General features: G+C 41.7%; 1 protein-coding gene across 3 annotated transcripts; it reads left to right on the top strand.

Moving 5' to 3' along the window:
* Positions 1-232: 232 nt before the first annotated feature.
* On the top strand, positions 233-18,708 carry LOC310958783 (cytotoxic granule associated RNA binding protein TIA1-like). 3 transcript variants are annotated; one of them, XM_083929886.1, is made up of 12 exons: positions 233-414; positions 2,366-2,462; positions 5,529-5,627; positions 8,234-8,288; positions 9,821-9,908; positions 11,871-11,946; positions 12,089-12,194; positions 12,414-12,512; positions 14,040-14,124; positions 14,213-14,351; positions 14,498-14,652; positions 16,696-18,708. In XM_083929886.1, the coding sequence occupies exons 1-12, from the start codon at positions 389-391 to the stop codon at positions 16,832-16,834; spliced, it is 1,164 nt and encodes a 387-aa protein (XP_083786012.1). In that variant the 5' UTR covers positions 233-388; the 3' UTR covers positions 16,835-18,708. The 3 variants fall into 3 exon arrangements, with proteins under 3 accessions (XP_083786012.1, XP_083786011.1, XP_083786013.1); XM_083929885.1 differs by having other exon boundaries at positions 14,495-14,652; XM_083929887.1 differs by lacking the exon at positions 5,529-5,627 and having other exon boundaries at positions 14,495-14,652.
* The last annotated feature ends 462 nt before the right edge of the window (positions 18,709-19,170 follow it).

Below are 19,170 nucleotides of genomic sequence, written 5' to 3'. Positions count from 1 at the left end.
ATATAGTTTAGTCACTTTAAACCCTCCATATAAACACTAACATGTATTTATTTATAGTTTTGGCACATTAAACCCTCCATATAACACTATAATTATGTATTAATATATAGTTTAGTCACTTTAAAGCCTCCATATAAACACTCATTATTTTGTAACGCCTCGATGTTGCCTGTGGCTGAACCTCCTGCGCATGCGTGTTTCGCCTCGGCCCCGGTCTGTCCGCCATCTTTGTTTCGGTTGCCCATTGTTCACTCTGGAGCTAACGGCGGCGGTTCATCACTTCTCACTGCTATTAACCAACTCACCGGGGCCCCAGGCAGCTGCCCGCGACAGGCGTGGACTTTTCTCGGGGGTGAGGACTTGTTCTCGGCCGGCAAGTTAAAACAGAATGGACGATGACCAGCCCAAAACCCTGTAAGTGTGTGTGTGTGTGTGTGTGTTTGCGCTTGTGTTCGTCACGTTAGCTAAGTTAGCATTCCGAAGCTGCGTAACGTTATTATCCGGACCTCAGATTATAATTAAGACACCCAACAACAAACAAATGTGTTGTTTTAAACCTTAAAGTGACGTAATAATAAACAACACACCGTGATGAACGAATGCTGACAAATCCCAGAAAACAGGGCTCGAACAAACGCGTCGTTTCACACGAATCTGCAAGGAAAATCTGAATTTGCATTAAAATAAATGCAGTTTTTTGTGTTTTTTCGCAAGCCGAATGAAGCAGTGACTTGCTGTGATTAACAATATGTTTTTAGAAATTGCTCCACGCTGCATTTAAGTCTGACAAGTAACAGGAGAAATTAAAATGCCTGTTTTTGTCAATGGAGTCTGGTGCGGCTCCATAACGTTTCCTGGGCGATAGAAAAGGCCTACAAAGCATATTCATGTGCACCAGTTTACCTGAGTAAATGTTAACACAGGCTCGGGTTCATGTTAATGTGGTTTCTGGAAACCGGTTATTTTAATTGCATGGGTAAAATCAACTTAAATCTTCATTTCTTCATAGATTTGCATTAAATAAAATGCAGTGTGGTGTGTTTTTGCACAAGCCGAATGAATTAGTGACTCGCACTGATTGGCCACATGCATAAGAAACTGATGTAAACTGCAACTTAGTGTGACGAGGAGCAGGATAACTCTTAAATGCATGCTTTTTTCTAAGGAGTCTGGTTTGCCATAGGCGATGGGCTCATTATAGCACGTAGGCCTACAATAAGCACATTGGTGTGGAGCAGTAACCTCCCTAAATGTTCACATAAGCAAATGTCTGATGTTGATGTGGCTTTGGAAACAGGTTATTTGAATTACCTGGGTGAGATTGATTCAAATCTATTTAAAGCCAGTAGTGCTGTAAGCCAAGGTCAGCAGCAGAAGCCTCAATATTGTGAAACTGGCCCCAGTTGCACTCTAGTGTTGGGATTATTAAACGCTGACTACAGAATAATTTCCCCTAAAAGTCCTTAAGATTTCACCGTCTTGAGACATTTGAATAAAACTCTGAATCTGGACTTGACTTGGTTATTGCTCGGTTCTGTTTTTGGTGTGCGTGTGTGTGTTTTGCATTAACACATCAGCCCCTTATCGTAATAATCTATGGGAATATGGCATTTCAAGTTTCAAGAAGCTTTATTTATCACGAGGGAAATAATTGTGCATGGCACACCTCCCTAGGGAGGCGCCCAGGAGGCATCCTTACTAGATGCCCGAACCACCTCGGAAGACCCAGGACCAGGTGGAGAGATTAGATCTCCACACTGGCCTGGGAACGCCTCAGGATCCCCCAGTTAGAGCTGGTTAATGTGGCCCGGGAAAGGGAAGTTTGGGGTCCCCTGCTAAAGCTGCTGCCCCCGAGACCCGACCCCGGATAAGAGGCTGAAGATGAGATGAGTGCTTGAAACTAATTCAAATGTAATGTTACATGGGATCTGATTTAAAAGCACGTGGAACAGAAGATCTTCATAATTGAGCGACTAAAAAACAGCATTTTCTGACATTTTCTTGCATGAAAATGGACTTTTGATGATTAACAGATGATCAAAACAGTTGGTTTATATTCCTGTCGACCCGTTAGTCAAATTAGTTTCCTTTTAATTTGCCGTTCTTCTGTAGAAAGCGGTCTCAAAACCATCATGTAGGGTTGTTTATAGGACAGTAACATCTGATTTAATGTGAGGAACAAGTGCAAGGAGCGTAAACTGAATACTGAGTATTGTACTGTCTACAAATGCGTGGTGTACCACAGCTGTGAGGTGCTGGAGAAGCATGAAAATGCACCTTGAAATGCTTGAAAAGTGCTTGAATTTGACTCTGGAAAAAGGCGCAGGAACCTTGAAGTCACCGTGTCTTCTTCCGTCCGCCGCAGGTATGTGGGAAACCTGTCCCGGGACGTGACGGAGGCCCTCATCCTGGAGCTGTTTGGCCAGATCGGACCCTGCAAGAGCTGTAAAATGATTGTAGATGTGAGTTCATTCGTCTTCTTCTTCTTCACTCTGTACGCTTTTGTCCGCTCGGGCTGCAACACGCGCCTCAGTCCAGAGACGAGCGTCGTGCAACATCTTTAAAAATCCACACGTAACGACCGTGCGACTGATTGAGTGTCCTGCGTTCGCCTCCTCTGACGCTCGTCCTGTTCATTTCCAGGGTCCAGGATCATTCAGGCGTCCACGTTTTAATGCTAAATGATCGTTTTTGTCCAACTGAAATGAAATTAAACATTTGTTTTGGTCAGCTACAGCATACATAAAAGGGAAACACTATACATCGCCATTAATAACAGCCTTATGCAGTTACCTCCTTACAGTTCTTTTATTTATTTATCTTATTAATTTATCTTATTTATTTATCTTATTTATGTATTTATTTATTTTACTTATATCTTATTTATTTATTTATCCTATTTATATCTTATTTATCTTATTTATGTATTTATTTATTTATATCTTATTAATTTATCTTATTTATATCTTATTTATTTATCTTATTTATGTATTTATTTATTTTACTTATATCTTATTTATTTATTTATCCTATTTATATCTTATTTATCTTATTTAATTATTTTATTTATCTTATCTATTTATTTATATCTTTATTTATTTTATTTATATCTTATTTATCTTATTTAATTATTTTATTTATCTTATCTATTTATTTATATTTTTATTTATTTTATTTATATCTTATTTATCTTATTTAATTATTTTATTTATCTTATCTATTTATTTATATCTTTATTTATTTTATTTATATCTTATTTAATTATTTTATTTATCTTATCTATTTATTTATATCTTTATTTATTTTATTTATATCTTATTTATCTTATTTAATTATTTTATTTATCTTATCTATTTATTTATATTTTTATTTATTTTATTTATATCTTATTTATCTTATTTATTTATCTTATTTATATCTTATTTATTTATTTATCTTATTAAAGTGAAAACAATACTTTAAAATTTCTAAAAGTGTTTATTATGAAATAGATATAAAAAGCATTTCAATGTGGAATAATAATAATAATAATAATAATAATAATAACAATAACAATAATAATATATAATAATAATAATAATAGTGTGAAAATGGAGAAGTGTTGTATTAAATGAGATGTTAAACTTTTATTTTGTGTTTTATTACTGGCAACAAAACAACAACAGAAATGTTACTCTGATATTGTTATTATTGTGTTTTTTTCCCCTTTTCTTTACTTTATTTTATTAGTTTTAATTATTTTTACATATTCAAAATAAAAAAACAGAACTAAAATAAGATGCACCAAACATTCTTCATTCTTCACCGTCCAAATCTGCTCGTACGCAGATGTGCCCAGTGATAAAACACACTTTATTATAATTGTTAATAATTAAAAGAATATGCGAGAAGAAGAAATTCAGCAGTAGTTAAATTGGCGTAATGTTTATTTTTATGTTCCTCAAATTTAAAATCCGTATCTCCTCATAGGACGAACAGTTATCGGACACTTTTAAAGGTGTTTGCCAGGCTGCCGTTTTTAGTCACCTTATATTTTTGTATAATTAAATGTTCTTAAATTTTAGCTTTATAATAAAAATGTGACACAAACAGAACGGGCACAGTCAAATATCTGCGTTTGCTTTTGCCTCTAGACAAATGTGTGTGTGTGTGCACGCGCATCAACGCCAACGTCCGTGCAACGTTTTGTAGAAAAGATATTTAAATATTCCAAAGAAATATTTAGAAATGTATATTTTTTGCGGTGCATGTTGTGCTGTCTGTTTTTCACATGTTGCATTATTCTTACAGGAAATCCATGGAATCACTTGACTTTATCTAAAAATGGCGTTTTCAAAGTTCAAAAGTGGCTGAAGCTGCTCGGACTTTGTAGCAAAGCATCATTTTAGTTGTTTATAGCACGATAACATCTCATTTAAGCGCTGTACTCAGTAAAATGTCTGACCTATCTGTAAATATTAGAGCTGTCAGCCAAACGCGGTATTAACGGCGTTAACGCAAACCCATTTTAACGGCGTCGCTTTGTTTTTATCGCAGGATTAACGTTCTTTTTATCCGAGCAAACTACGCAGGCTTTTCAAACGCGGTTGCAACAACTAGTAGCGATAAAAACCTACAGCCCCACGCCGGATCTACCTCGACAGACACGCCGTTTGGGCTCGAGCGGCCAGAGAGTAGTTTACGTTTTTGAGCGGATGGAGAGCGGGAAACGCCGAAATGGGTGCAAATAAGATTCTGAATTGTGGAGTAAACCTGACGTGTGCTCGTTATAATTTATTTATTTGTGCGCCACGTCCGATTTACCTCGACCGGAAGCAAAACAGCAGACGCCGTTTGGGCTCGAGCGGCCAAAGACTAGTTTACGTTTACGCGCAAAACGCCGAATTGGGCGCCAACAAGATTCTGAATTGTAAGTTTACTTCCACACAACTGTAGAGTAAACCTGACGTGTGCTCGTTATAATTAAATTGTATTTCCCTGTTTTCCAATGTTGTCTTTCAATAAAAAACAACATTTGCATGAAGCCAAACCCTTCTTCTTTGTTGATAAGAGCGTTAAAATGAGACAAAATAATGGGATCAAAGGACATTTGCGAACTGATAAAAACATGCGATTGTGATTTAACTGTGACATTGATGCGATTTAATTGACATCACTAATAAATACGTAATGTACGGCGTCTGGAAGGTGCTGGAAAAGGTTGAAAATGCACCTTGAAATGCTTTAAAAGTGCTTGAATTTGAGTAATAACGCCGTAGGAGCCCTGATGTTACGAAGCGGTCGCCATTTTCTCAAAATGGTTACCAACGGCAACCTGCTAAACGTCACCGTCGAGGCCCGACACCGGTGAACCCCAGAAATCGAGACGCACCGCGGGAGAAAAAAGAGCAAATTACGGACGTGAAGAAACATAAACGTGCCCGCGTGTGTCTCTTCTCGTTCCACGCGGACGGCCCTTTTTCTCTTTAACCGTAAGGACGCTCCCGAGGATACGTTTGATTAACGCGTGTGTTTCCTGTCCACCCCAGACAGCAGGTCACGACCCGTACTGCTTTGTGGAGTTCTACGAGCACAGGCACGCCACTGCCACAATCGCAGCCATGAACGGTCGGAAAATACTGGGTAAGGTAAGCTATCCTCTCTCCTGGGTGAGTCGACTACGGCGAGGCCGGGCGGGTAGGGTTGAAAATGAAGCGCCTGGGGGGGAAAACATGCATCTTTTTTAAGACTTTATCGTACTTCCTCCCCTCTTCTCCTGCTCCACCTCACTTCATTTGTGTCACGTGCACGGTCTGCAACCACCGGGGCGGGAGCACCGGCCGCTGTGAAGCATCCAGATCCTAAAAAACATCATGTCTGTAAACTCCGTAGTGTGAGCGTTTGTTTTTTCCAATACACGGACGGATTCAAAGTATTTATAACCAATAAATTAGCAGATTTTAACGTTATATTCTGCTTTTTCTGTGTGTTTTTGCCTCTCAGTCGTAGCCGTAGGAGGCTTTTTCATTCCTCTACAAAAGGGAAAGAAATGCGGGGCTTTTTAAACACTCAGACTGGTTTATTAAAACTTATTTAAGAAGCATTTTATTATTTAATTTAGACCTTTGTTTAGGTTTTACAGGTGTAATATTGCGATCATTGCACGATCAACCGATCTGTGCAGCGGCCTTTCTGTTTTGCATGTTTTTAAATATAAAAACAACCCACGCCATTTTTCCTTACTGGTTATTTTCTCGATGATTCAGTGGTTTTGGTCTATAAAACCTGGAATAGTTAAATAGTTTTTGGCATTTACTGTAAAAAAAGACCTGAAAGATTAACAGAAGAGTCGCCTATTCCTATTTTTTTAGAGTTTACACATTTAAATAGTTGATATTTCAGGTAAAAACATCATTTTTGGGGCTTTTTTTGCTTCCTTAACACGTCTTCTTCTGGACTAATGCAAATTAAACACGTGGGCCGTTACATCCCAACAAACACTGACCATTACAGGCGTTAAAGACGGGATCTTTTGCAGGCTTTATATCACATCACAGGCCCCCGTAATAAACAGAAGACTCCCATTGTGTCTTTGGAGGTGTAGGAATATTGCGATCATTGCACGATAACCGATCTGTGCAGCGACCTTTCTGTTTTGCATGTTTTTAAATATAAAAACAACCCACGCCATTTTTCCTTACTGGTTATTTTCTCGATGAATCAGTGGTTTTAGTCTATAAAACCTGGAATAGTTCAATAGTTTTGGCATTTACTGTAAAAAAAGACCTGAAAGATTAACAGAAGAGTCGCAGATTCCTATTTTTTTTAGAGTTTACACATTTAAGTAGTTGATATTTCAGGTAAAAACATAATTTTTGGGGCTTTTTTTGCTTCTTTAACACGTCTTCTTCCGGACTAATGCAAATAAAACACGTGGGCCGTTACATTCCAACAAATACTGACCATTACAGGCGTTAAAGACGGGATCTTTTGCAGGCTTTATATCACATCACAGGCCCCCGTAATAAACAGAAGACTCCCATTGTGTCTTTGGAGGTGTAGGAATATTGCGATCATTGCACGATCAACCGATCTGTGCAGTGACCTTTCTGTTTTGCATGTTTTTAAATATAAAAACAACCCACGCCATTTTTCCTTACTGGTTATTTTCTCGATGAATCAGTGGTTTTAGTCTATAAAACCTGAAATAGTTAAATAGTTTTGGCATTTACTGTAAAAAAAGACCTGAAAGATTAAAAAAAATAGGAATCTGCGACTATTCTGTTAGTTTACATGTTTAAATAGTTGATTTTTCAGGTAAAAACATCATTTTTTCTCACGCGCTGGTCATTTTTGGGGCTTTTTTTGCTTCCTTAACACGTCTTCTTCCGGACTAATGCAAATAAAACACGTGGGCCGTTACATCCCAACAAACACTGACCATCACAGGCGTTAAAGACGGGATCTTTTGCAGGTTTTATATCACATCACAGGCCCCTGTAACAAACAGAAGACTCCCATTGTGTCTTTGGAGGTAAAGTGCTGTTTGGGGTATTTTCTGCTCACCTTGTGCGCCGTGTTCTCTCTGAAGTGAGTTTTCCGTCTGTTGGTTGAGTGATTTAACGGCGCCCGCTGTGCAATCATGCTTCATGTCACGTCTTCTCTGATCCACTCTCTAACCGATGCTCTTCTGTCCCCCTCACGTCTTCACTGCTGTGTGTTTCTCTTGCAACGTTATTTCCACGTAGAATCCACATTAAGAGCAACCTCACGAGAAAATACGTTCAGTTGAAAATATTTTATCCTCAACAGGTATTGAAGGACCATTTGAGGAGTATAACAAGTTCGTAAAAATCACTTGTTTGTAAGTCCCTTGTTATTTGGACCTTACTTCCTACACTTTTGCTCCAAATCATTTGACTAAACTGAGACTGAAATGTTCCTGATTGTGACGGTGTCCCTTTCTATCCTCACTGTGTTTTTACTGTTTTAGTAAATGAATGCAAAGGTTTGTAAAATTACACCGTAACACTGGATACAGCAGTTTGTAGTGGTGGATTAAGAACCCACGTGTGGCATATGCAGACGCCACCTAATTAAAAAAACATAATCACCAAATATGAGAGTAAAACTCGTGTTTGTGACCAAACCTCTAATCAAAGACAAAAGCACCTTCCTCTCCTCTGCCAGCGTCCTTCACGTCTCACCTCTTTTTCCTTCTTCTTTCGCTCTCGACCTCTGTCTCTTCATGCAGGAGGTCAAGGTCAACTGGGCCACGACGCCAACCAGCCAAAAGAAAGACACGAGCAGTAAGTAGATCGCCGAGGTTACACCGGGGTCGGGGAGTAATACTCAGGGTTTCTACGCAGTACGGTATTTTCCCGCGTTAAATCCTCCCGTGGTCTTTTTTGGCCCTAAAACAAGCCATCGAGATAGTTTTTAGCCTATTAACAGAAGGTTTGTTTCCACTGCGGTCGCCTACCCTGAATGAGACGCGTCTGTCTCGCCAAATAGCGCCTAATTTGCATACGAGTCGCTCCGGAGGCTATTTGACCAGGTAGAAAGAGGCCCTAGCGGAGAGCAGGGCCTCTTTAGCCCCCTGAGATTTACCCGGTTGCTGATTGGATGTAGCTCTCATCAGGATGTGACGTGTGGTCGTACAGACGCCGCAACAACACGGCGAAGTAGCATAGACACTTTTGTCCAGTGGTGAAGAAGAACACAGCGCCGAAAATGATCCGTGCACAGATTCTGGGTTGAGTTTCCGACCTGTCGTCTGTCGCACCTCGAGTATTTAAGGCGGAGTGTTTTCTTTCATGTTACTTGTACATAGGTTGGCGTTGTGAATCATACGGGCCGCCTTAAATCAAACTGCAACTATTCTGTATTTCTCCGCACCACTGTATCACTGATCAGCTGATCACCGGTGATCTGAACCCACCCAGGGTGATACGTCACCTCCGGGGTCTCGTAAATCCCTCTCCGGCCTTTTTTTGTAATGGAAACGCAGCGAGTGAGCGGCCGTTTGAGAGGGCGTGGACTGAAACTTCCCTGGAGGCCATTTTATGGGGCTAATGGAAACACGCCTAGAGAAATCCAGGAGGGGTCGCTGACAGCCAGGCGTGGCTAACACTGATTACGGTGAAGGCACTAAAACGTCTTTTTTAACCACTAATGCTGCTGAAAATAAGAGAGACGGACAATTAACCAGGAACTACAGAAGAAAACAGAAGAATTCGCTTCAATGGGTTTTCAGACGGAGTAAACGTACCTGCAAATAAATAAAATAATGATAATTAAAATAAAATATAGACGACACCGAGACACGTATGGGAAAAAAATGAAATAAATGAGAATGGCAGTCGCGCGGTTACCAACGGTAGCCATGGTAACTCGACACAAACAACAAACATTTTTTCCAGACTCATCCAGACCTGAAAATTACGCACTCTCAAGTGTAATTCAGGCTTTTTCTGCACTTACACACATCAAATAAGCCATTGAGACCGTTTTTTTTCATGTAACAACTATTAAAGGAGAAATCTGAGAGTCGCTAACAGCCGGACGTGGCTAACACTGATTACGGTGAAGGCATTCAAAGGTCTTTTTTAACCACTAATGCTGCTGAAAACAACAGCAAACCTCTGCAGCAGCATGAGAAGAGTCCCTACACACAAGACAAAGCACCAGTGGGCTCCTTCCTTTGGGATTGACTTTGGTAATCCACTTGAATGGGAGGAATTTTTGTGTCCCTGTAAATCATGAATAAACCCAAATCCTTCTCTTTATGGAAAGTGTCTCTTTTGACATGATTACAATGTGATTTATTCATTTATTTCAGGTCACTTCCACGTCTTTGTCGGAGATCTGAGTCCTGAAATCACCACAGACGACATAAAAGCAGCTTTTGCTCCATTTGGGAAAATATCGTAAGTGTCTCGTGATCATTATTAATATGTGTAATTCTTTGTTTTTATTATATTTTTTATTATATATTGTGTATTGAAGTCAGACAGGCTAGATCATTAGCATCCTGTAAATCCCTTCTTCATGAGTATTTAACATGTCGTTGGGTTTTATGATCCTATTATTGTCATTTTACATTTATTCACAAATTTTATCCTGTTGTTTTATGACTTTGCAACTTCGTTATGAAAAGTGTCGCATAAACAAAGTCCATTATTAGTATTTTTCTTAATTTGCGTTCTGCACAAATGAATCCTAAACGCAGAAATTAGTTAGTGTTTTTGCACTTTTTGGGTTGCATTTGTTCTACAACATAAAATATGTCAGTTAATACCCCAACGATGAGTTTCGCCCAAGTCTGGGACATAAACCGCCATTCATGTGACCGCGGCGTCGTTTTATATTCTATGGTTAGTGTTTTATTTCTGCTGCCGGAGATTATCTTGATGCACAAGACGTCATCCCCGCAGCATATTAGGGTTGTCACAATACTAGAGTTTCAAAGTCGACATCGATACCCAGGAAAATACTGGATACAGGGGGGCGACTGTGGCTCAGTGGGTCATCCTCCATTTGAGAGATTGGTGGTTCGAGCCCCACCTTCCCCCGGTCCACATGTCGAAGTGTCCTTGGGCAAGACACTGAACCCCGAATTGCTCCCCGTGCTGTGCATGGGTGTGTGAATGTGGTGTGAATGGTTAGAGTAGATGGTCTGTAGATGTCCACTGCCATCAGTGTGAATGTCTGTGTGAACGGGTGAATGTGACAAACACTGTGAAAGCACCTTGCGTAGTCAGAAGACTAGAAAGGCGCTATAGAAGTACAAGTCTGACTTACTGACTTTCAAAATACAATTTCTGGGTCCAGATGCTCAGTTAACACCAAACAGACAACATGTGAACAATTACGATCACCTCTTTCCTCGGTTAGACGTCTTTTTCATCCATAAGAAAAGGGCAAAATAACAATTACATGGGTTTTTAAAAACTCAGATCGGTTCAAACTACGGGGAACACGGCACTGCAGCGTTGTAGAAATACGAGGCTCGGACCCGGAAATCTTATTTTGAAAGGGTGTTACGTCACGACTTGACGGCCGGATTGCCTTTGACACTTCTCCAGAAGATATACATTTGTTAAAAACCTTTCTTTGTAAACCGTTTCAGTAGTTTGTAACAGCTGGTTACTGTAGTTTTGATCCAGTGTTACTCAAACAGGCAGGCAGTAGGAGTAGGAGTAGGTATGTGTGTGTGTGTGTGTGTGTGTGTGTGTGTGTGTGTGTGTGTGTGTGTGTGTGTGTGTGTGTGTGTGTGTGTGTGTGTGTGTGTGTGTGTGTGTGTGTGTGTGTGTGTGTGTGTGTGTGTGTGTGTGTGTGTGTGTGTGTGTGTGTGTGTGTGTGTGTGTGTGTGTGTGTGTGTGTGTGTGTGTGTGTGTGTGTGTGTGTGTGTGTGTGTGTGTGTGTGTGTGTGTGTGTCTCTGTGTGTGCGTGCGTGTGTTTGTGTGTGTGTGTGTGTGTGTGTCTCTCTCTCTGTGTGTGTGTGTGTGTGGGGGAGTGAGTCAAAAATAAACTAGTGTGTGTGTTTATGGTAATGAAGCAACATGTCACCCAGTGCAACAGTGGCTCACTGATGGGGTTTTAATAGTTTTTGGACACCAGTGCGTCTCTGTGGCACAGAGGAACAAGCCCCAGAGATTCTCAACATTAAGAAGAATATTATAAAGTCTGATCTCTGCCTTTAGTTTCATTAAAAATATCAAAGTTTAACATAACAAATGTAATATGAAGTACACAAATACGCCCCAAACCCTTCAGAACACAGAAGTTATGTTTAACAATCATCATTAATGAGGCACTAGGTCAATAATCTACATTAACTTGCATCATACACTGAATTTCTCACCGACGTTGTGTGTGTTTGTCCACAGGGATTGTCGAGTGGTGAAAGACATGGCCACAGGTAAATCTAAAGGCTATGGCTTTGTCTCCTTCTTCAACAAATGGGTAAGTGTGCCGTAATGCCCATGTGCTAGAGGACTGAGAAACTCATTCGCAGTCGAAGCTCAGGGTTTGCATGCAGCGAGATGTTTTCCGCGTTTGTCGGTGACTCAGGAGTTCCGCGTGTCTTCTCTCCTGCGTGAATCAGGACGCGGAGAACGCCATACAGCAGATGGGAGGGCAGTGGCTGGGAGGACGGCAGATCAGGACCAACTGGGCCACGAGGAAGCCTGCTCCTAAAACCACTAATGAGAGTAAGTTTGCTGTGATGAAACGAAGGATTAATCCACAGACTGTACTCGAGCTCTCCTGCCTACCTTCCTTACCGCTCGTTTCCCCTTTTTTTTGCATGAAAATCTCACCAGTAAACGCTTTAAAAGTCAACCTCTAGGCGCCCACGCGACACAGCAGAGACAGACTGGTGTATTAAAAGCATACGCATCTAATAAAACCTGCTCCAACCTTTCTTTTAGCAACCAATACCAAGCAGCTATCGTTTGATGAGGTGGTCAGCCAGTCCAGCCCCAGCAACTGCACCGTCTACTGCGGCGGAGTCACAACAGGTCTCACAGGTGAGTTTGTCCGGGAGATTAAGCTGCAGGTGTAGAAGCTCTACTTGCACTTGTGAATACCTATAATGATACTTGGACTTTGATATTCCTGAACGATAAAATCTGTTTTAATCAAAAGAAACGACACATTACGGAACAATTCCTATGTCTTGCTCCTTGTAATGCACATTGTAGTCAAACCTCTCAAAACACAACACTTCCGTCAGATCGGTGTTACGATCTCCATATTTCCGGCCGAACTCGAATGCAGCTTTTTTTTACGGAGAAAGACAGAAAAAAGGAAGGACTGAGCTCTGTGCTGGAGCTTTTTGTGGGGAATCAATTAGCTGTTACACAAACTCCAGGCAGTTAAGTGCTTTAGGGCGCACTCATACTGTCCTAACGCACCGTGCCCCGGGCTTTAGGGTACTTGTCCCCCCTCCCTCTCCCCCCGCGCCCCAGCCCCGTTTGTACTCACACTACCTGGGCCTCGGCCAATGCTTCTTGCTGTCCATACGTCATCACGCCGTAACACGTCACACGCATTGATCGCGTGTGTGTGGCTTTGTTTACAAATCTTTCCACAGACCTCGGAGTTTTTGTGCGTCTTGTCGACTGTTTTTGAATCTTTTCAGCGACCAAATCTGCAGTAAACACTCCACCTCCGCATCACACCAACGTGAACCTTCCGTGGACGGCCCGCTGGCCGCAGTTATGCGCGGAACGGGTGCACTCACACTGCTTAAACGTACTAGGCTTTAGCTGAAAAAACGGTTTTGGCGCGGTACAGAAGGACAGTGTGAGTGCGCCCTTAGTTTCAGGGTTTCTTTCCCCTCATTTGTTTTTTTTTTTACTTTCTTGTGGCACTGACAGAGGCAGAGTGTTTACTGCTGACTGTCCGGGACTCTCACACCCTCTCAAAACGAGCCGAGACAAGTCTGAACGCAGGTTACGTGTTTGTCAACTTTTCACGGCAGCCTGCTGTGGTTTTTTCCCTGCTCCTTGCGTTTCCGCTTGATATGTGAGTGAATATTAAAGCTGTGGTCGGCAAGTCCGGCAGCTCCAGTTGACTCGGTCAAATTTCGATTGTATACAACTCTCATGCCCCTCCCCCACTACCCCTGAGCTCCTCCGTCTCCTCTCATCGAATGCTCGTCAGTGCGTGTGCACCAGATTGCCCTTGTCTTCTCTCATCAATAAACAGCATGGAGTACACGCTACATGGAGCTAGGCTGGCTAACTCACTCATAAATAGCAACTGCTAACGTCATTTAGCGTACTCCTAGCTTGAGGCGTGTGCTTGTGATATTGTAACATGAGGGGGGAGGGGGGTCTGTGGCGTGTGCACGAATTGTGAACTGCGAGTGGACAGGATGATACAGGCGCAGTGGATTTGTCCAAAACAAACAAGCTCTAGGTGCACGTAGAGACACGTTTTCTTTTCTAAAGATTTAGATTTATGGGAGCAGAGTGTCGGTTTCCTTGAACATGATCAAAGAAATGTTGCAGACTGCAGCTTTAACATTTTTGTTGTGTGTTTTTTTTTAGAGCAAATCATGAGACAGACCTTCTCCCCCTTTGGCCAAATAATGGAAATCCGTGTTTTCCCGGACAAAGGCTACTCATTTGTGAGGTGAGCTGACTTTCTGAATGACCTGTAGGCCAATTAGTTTGATGCAATAAAGGATATTTACGTCAAACGGCCTCTTTTCTGTGTGCAGGTTCAACTCCCACGAAGCAGCAGCTCACGCCATCGTGTCTGTGAACGGTACATCCATAGAGGGCTATGTTGTCAAGTGTTACTGGGGCAAAGAAACGACGGACATCGTCAGCCCCATACAGCAGGTACAGATGCCACAGGTACGTACCAGGATCATCCCCGAAACAACATGTCTGTGCTCATCACCCTGCACTACTGACCGGTGGTGGCCTGCTACAGTGCTCGCTCACTTCCCCGGTGCAATGTGATCCTCTGCCTCTTAAAATACTATTCTGTACGTCAGCAGAACACGGTGAGCTTCGCAGCGCAGCCCTACAGTCAGTGGGGCCAGTGGTACAGCAACACAGCCGCCGCGCAGCAGATTGGTCAGTACGTCCCCAATGGATGGCAGGTGCCCAGCTACGGAGTCTACGGACAGACCTGGGATCAGCAGGGCTACAAGTGAGTCCCAGGGGTGACGCAGGGTCAGAGGGACAGCTCGTCCTTCATTGCAACTATTTTCCCAATGCAACCATCTTGTTTCTTCCCTTCCCCTGAACCCGTTCATCTCTTGCTCTGACAGTTTCTATCACTGCAGCAACACTACTACAGCAAACGGGTGTTACCGTGTCGTGCTTTACGTTCCTGTCCATGTTTTATGTTGTTTTACTCACTTTGTAATGCGAGCAACAGCGGGTACGTTCCCCTTGTTTCATTTCTGAGCAACGTCCTGATGGAGGGGATTGTTCATACATCATTCACAGGCTCATTTAGACGATATTTTATTCCTAAAACACGGTGAAAATTACCAGTGTTTTGTGATTTATGGAGTTATGAAAAGAGATCTCTAAAATCCCCTCTGCAAGCACCGTTGCCTCTAATATGTCATCAACATGAAACAAGAACTCTGAACCTGGCTTCATCCAAAGTTCACACTTCTGTTCTGGAAATACTCAAAGAACAACGTCTTAATATCAGTAATGAACTGGGCAAGTTTCAAGTTTCCTGTAGAGTCTCTTCCTAATACTTTCATTTACGCTATTTGCATTTTTTAAATACGACTGCAATCCATTAAGATTACGTGCAAACTCTCCCCAATCCAGTTTAAGAAGTTGTTTTTTTTACCCATTTAGGCCTAAAATACCTGTTAAACCCCCTAAAACCTGAAGTTTCTCTGAAAATTTTCTGAAGAAGTGTCAACACCTACTAAATAATTGTTTTCTCAGGCTCTGTATTAGATAATAATCAAATACAAAAAGTATTTGACAGCTTATACCTGTGATTTTCATTAGAAGTTGCGTTTATTTGTCCAAACCGTCAATAAAGCTTTTTAAAAATGTCGTTAAACAAAATTGTAAATTACATTGGACTGTAAGCTACGGTCGACAGTTGTACGTGATGACGCCTGAATAAAAATACTTTGCATACTAATACATGCTCATTAGCAGAAGTCATAAACATGATATAGGAAGAAATAGACATAGTTCTCATTAACATACTGTAACAATAATAATTATGTTAATAATACATTTTTATCATTATTGCACTTTCCAAGGTACTCAACAATAATATAAGAAACAGTCACGATTTCTTATATCATCACAATCAGTATTATTACGTTGGTATGTTCTTGTTCTTCTTCTTTTTCTTGTTCTTGTTCTTCTTTTTGTTCTTTTTCTTCTTCTTCTTCTTCTTCTTCTTGTTCTCTTTGTTCTTCTTCTTCATCTTCTTTTTCTTCTTCTTCTTCTTCTTCTTGTTCTCTTTGTTCTTCTTGTTCTTCTTGTTCTTCTTTTTCTTCTTGTTGTTCTTCTTCATCTTTTTCTTCTTGTTGTTGTTGTTGTTGTTGTTGTTGTTGTTGTTCTTCTTCTTCTTCTTCTTCTTGTTCTTTTCCTTCTTGTTCTTCTTCTTGTTCTTCTTCTTGTTCTTGTTCTTCTTCTTCTTCTTCTTGTTCTTGTTGTTCTTTTTCTTCCTCTTCTTCTTCTTCTTCTTGTTCTTGTTGTTCTTTTTCTTCCTCTTCTTCTTCTTCTTCTTGTTCTTGTTCTTCTTCTTTTTCTTCCTCTTCCTCTTCTGCTTCAAACATTTTCTTTCGGATCAGCACTAAAACGGTCGGTGTTATTTACTTCAAGATGGTTTCCTTCACTTACTTCTGAGCTCCCCCCGCTAAAGCCGTGCTCCGTCAGGATTTCCGTAGTGACCCTCCCACGTGTATATTCTGATGATTTCATTGGCTACGAGTCCAGAAATGGGAGGAAAAAACTACAAATGCTACAAAATGACGTATCCACGTTCCCGGCTTTAATGGTAGAAATGCAGCGATGCTTTCCCAGCTTCCACAAACGCAACACAAACACGGATAAATATATTTTATAACCCACAAGTGAGACGGCAGCTGTCCCTCACGCCACACGCATCGTTAAACCTTCGAACGTATACGCGTTGAGATGAACGCCACAGCAGCTTTCGTCAGCGTTTGTCTAACTGTGTTCGTTATGTCTGTCGTTTCAGTCATCTACACGCTGGGGCCGGATGGACAGGTGTGGGCGCCGTGAGCAACGGCGGCATGGTGGAGCCCGGGCAGGGAGTCAACGGGACGGTGCTAACCAACCAGGCGGGCATGAGCACCGCCGGCTACCACACCCACTGATCCCTGACCACAGCATCCCGCTCTGAGCCTCTGAGGCTACAAAGATGATACTCTGCTGGGGGGGGAGGGGGGGGAGGAGTGCATTAGATGCGCTCTCTCTGTTACCACACACAGTTATTCTGTTAGAGAGGCTGGTACGCCATTTTATCAACCTTTCACCAGCCCCCTCCGTAACTTCACCCACTGCCCAAATCTGCAAGAATCCCCTCCAGAAAACCTAAAACAACACTTTTAAATCAGCTAACCGCTAATGCACCTTGCATTCCCCGGGCCCATTTTATTGTTTGGCGTATTTTTGTAATGCCTGCAGATAACCGGCCACATGTAAACTCTACGACCGTGTCAAGATATTTCCAGCACAGCCACGTTTTCCATCAATGAACTGTAGTAAAAACCACACCAGGTTGTTTTGTCTTCTCAGCCCCGCAGAGCCAAAGAGCAAAGGGCAGGATTTTATACCGATGTTCAACAATCAAACAGGGAGGAGAGGCCACAGAGAGCGCCCGATAGTCCACGCTCAGTCATGCTACGCATCCAGAAAGGAGCGCGTTTTTAAAAATTATTTCACAATCGGAACGTCTCGCTCTCGCTTCCGGTCCGTCCTCGAGTTACTAAAGTGAAAAAAACGAGTCCGAGCAAGCTCTCAGGGTGTGTTCAAGTCATTCTGTGAAATGTAGGAAATCACTGAGTCGGAGTAAGGCGAGGTCGAGGGAACCCGTAAACAACACAACAACAAAACAAGTAAAAAAATAATTATAATTCAGCGCTCCTTCCCTTTTTCATCTCCCGGGACGGACCGAACAGACTGAGGAGAGAACCCGCTCTGTGGATAAGAGATGTGTGTGTGTGTGTGTGTGTGTGTGCATGAACTGATGCTTTTACACACAAGAACAATGTCCGGTTCATCTTCCCCCTGAAACAGAAAAGGACGACGCCATCTTTGTTTTTTGTTGCAACAGAATAAAAATAGTGTCATTTTCTTTCTTTTTGAGCGACTTAAAAAAACGCTGACATTGTATAAAGAGCTACTGCCTTTTTTTTTTTAATTTCTTTTGCGTTTCATTTCGGGGACTGTCTTAAAAAGAGAAGCTGCGGTGACGCCGTCGTCGGATCATGTGACGCGCCGAGACCTTTGTGTGTTCGGCGGTCGTCCGTCAACTTTTATCTTTTTTTTTTTCTTGAAAAAATTCGATTTTCAACATCTCAAACAAAGCGATTGCAGGGATTACTGCCACTTTTCTCGTACCTACAGGCAGACGCACATTGCACAAACACTTCCTCCTTTCACACAATTTGAAATGCCGGGTTTCTCTTTTATGTTTTTTTGCATTCCACTCTTCTTTGTCTGTCCTTCTGTAAATAACCAAACCAAGTCTGTTCAATTGTACTGACTCTGTATAAAGACGACGTGTTCATGGAGGAGGCCGTCTTGCTTCTCGTTGGGCTCCAGAAACGGCTGTTTGACAGCGGCGTCCCCCCGTCCGGCGCTGGGCCGTGCACGGTAGAGACGGCGCCGCATTCGATTCTTCCACGGGCTCGGACGACACGCAGCGTTGCTATGCAATGCACACAGCCTTTTCGATCGACGGCGTAATACATCATTTAAGTTATTGTCTTAAACCGAAACATTTTTTTATAGATTAAGAAACAAGATCCGTTTTTTTTTGCACTGTGGCCGCCGTCATTTTTAATCCAGTCGATAAAAATCCATTGTGTTGCCTTATTATAATTATTATTATCGTCAGTGAGGTCCTTTTTTTAATTTAACCAAAAATCACCCGAGCGTGGGCGGTGCCTAAGAATGTTCTCAACCTCTGTTTTTGGCAAGGGGAGTTCTGTTTGACGCTTCAGTGACATGGTTTGAGTTTTTGCTTTGTCCCATTAAAATGCTGATGCTTAAAACGGCTCCGGGTACACGGTTCGCATCTTCTTTAAAGTCAGGGGTTTTGCAGAGGACGGAGCGTCTCGGAGGTGAAGTTTCTCCGAGTTACATCACTGAACAGGGTTCCTGCAGATCCTTAAAAAGTCTTAGAAGGCATGGAAATCATTTATCTAAAACTAAGGCCTTAATCGATGTTAAAATGTCTTAAATCAAAACCGTCAAAGGTCTTAAAAATGTGACAAATGTTTTTCACATAAGTCTCAAATCTCAAACTTATTGGTAAGTCGTGTAGCTGTGCCCCCAGGTTGCACAGAGCAGATGCAGGAGTTGTGAAAATGGGTCTTTAACTCTTTTTTTAACGCCACCTGAAATTAAATGAAAGTCTTAAAAGGCATTGAAATGGTTAATCTAAAACTGAGGCCTCAATCAATATTAAAATGTCTTAAATCAAAAC

This window comes from Echiichthys vipera (genome assembly GCF_963691815.1).
Source record: "Echiichthys vipera genome assembly, chromosome: 16".
NCBI classification, from domain to species: Eukaryota; Metazoa; Chordata; class Actinopteri; order Perciformes; family Trachinidae; genus Echiichthys; species Echiichthys vipera.
The sequence above is the reverse complement of the archived record's forward strand: the minus strand, read 5'-3'. Positions and strand labels throughout refer to the sequence as shown.

What these genes read in the sequence shown, in the direction of transcription:
- LOC310958783 (XM_083929885.1), top strand. Translation starts at nt 389, where the DNA reads ATGGACGATGACCAGCCCAAAACCCT. An exon ending in CCAAAAGAAAGACACGAGCA is followed by an intron (nt 8,289 to 9,820) that starts GTAAGTAGATCG and finishes CATTTATTTCAG; the next exon opens with GTCACTTCCACGTCTTTGTC. An exon ending in TGGGATCAGCAGGGCTACAA is followed by an intron (nt 14,653 to 16,695) that starts GTGAGTCCCAGG and finishes CTGTCGTTTCAG; the next exon opens with TCATCTACACGCTGGGGCCG.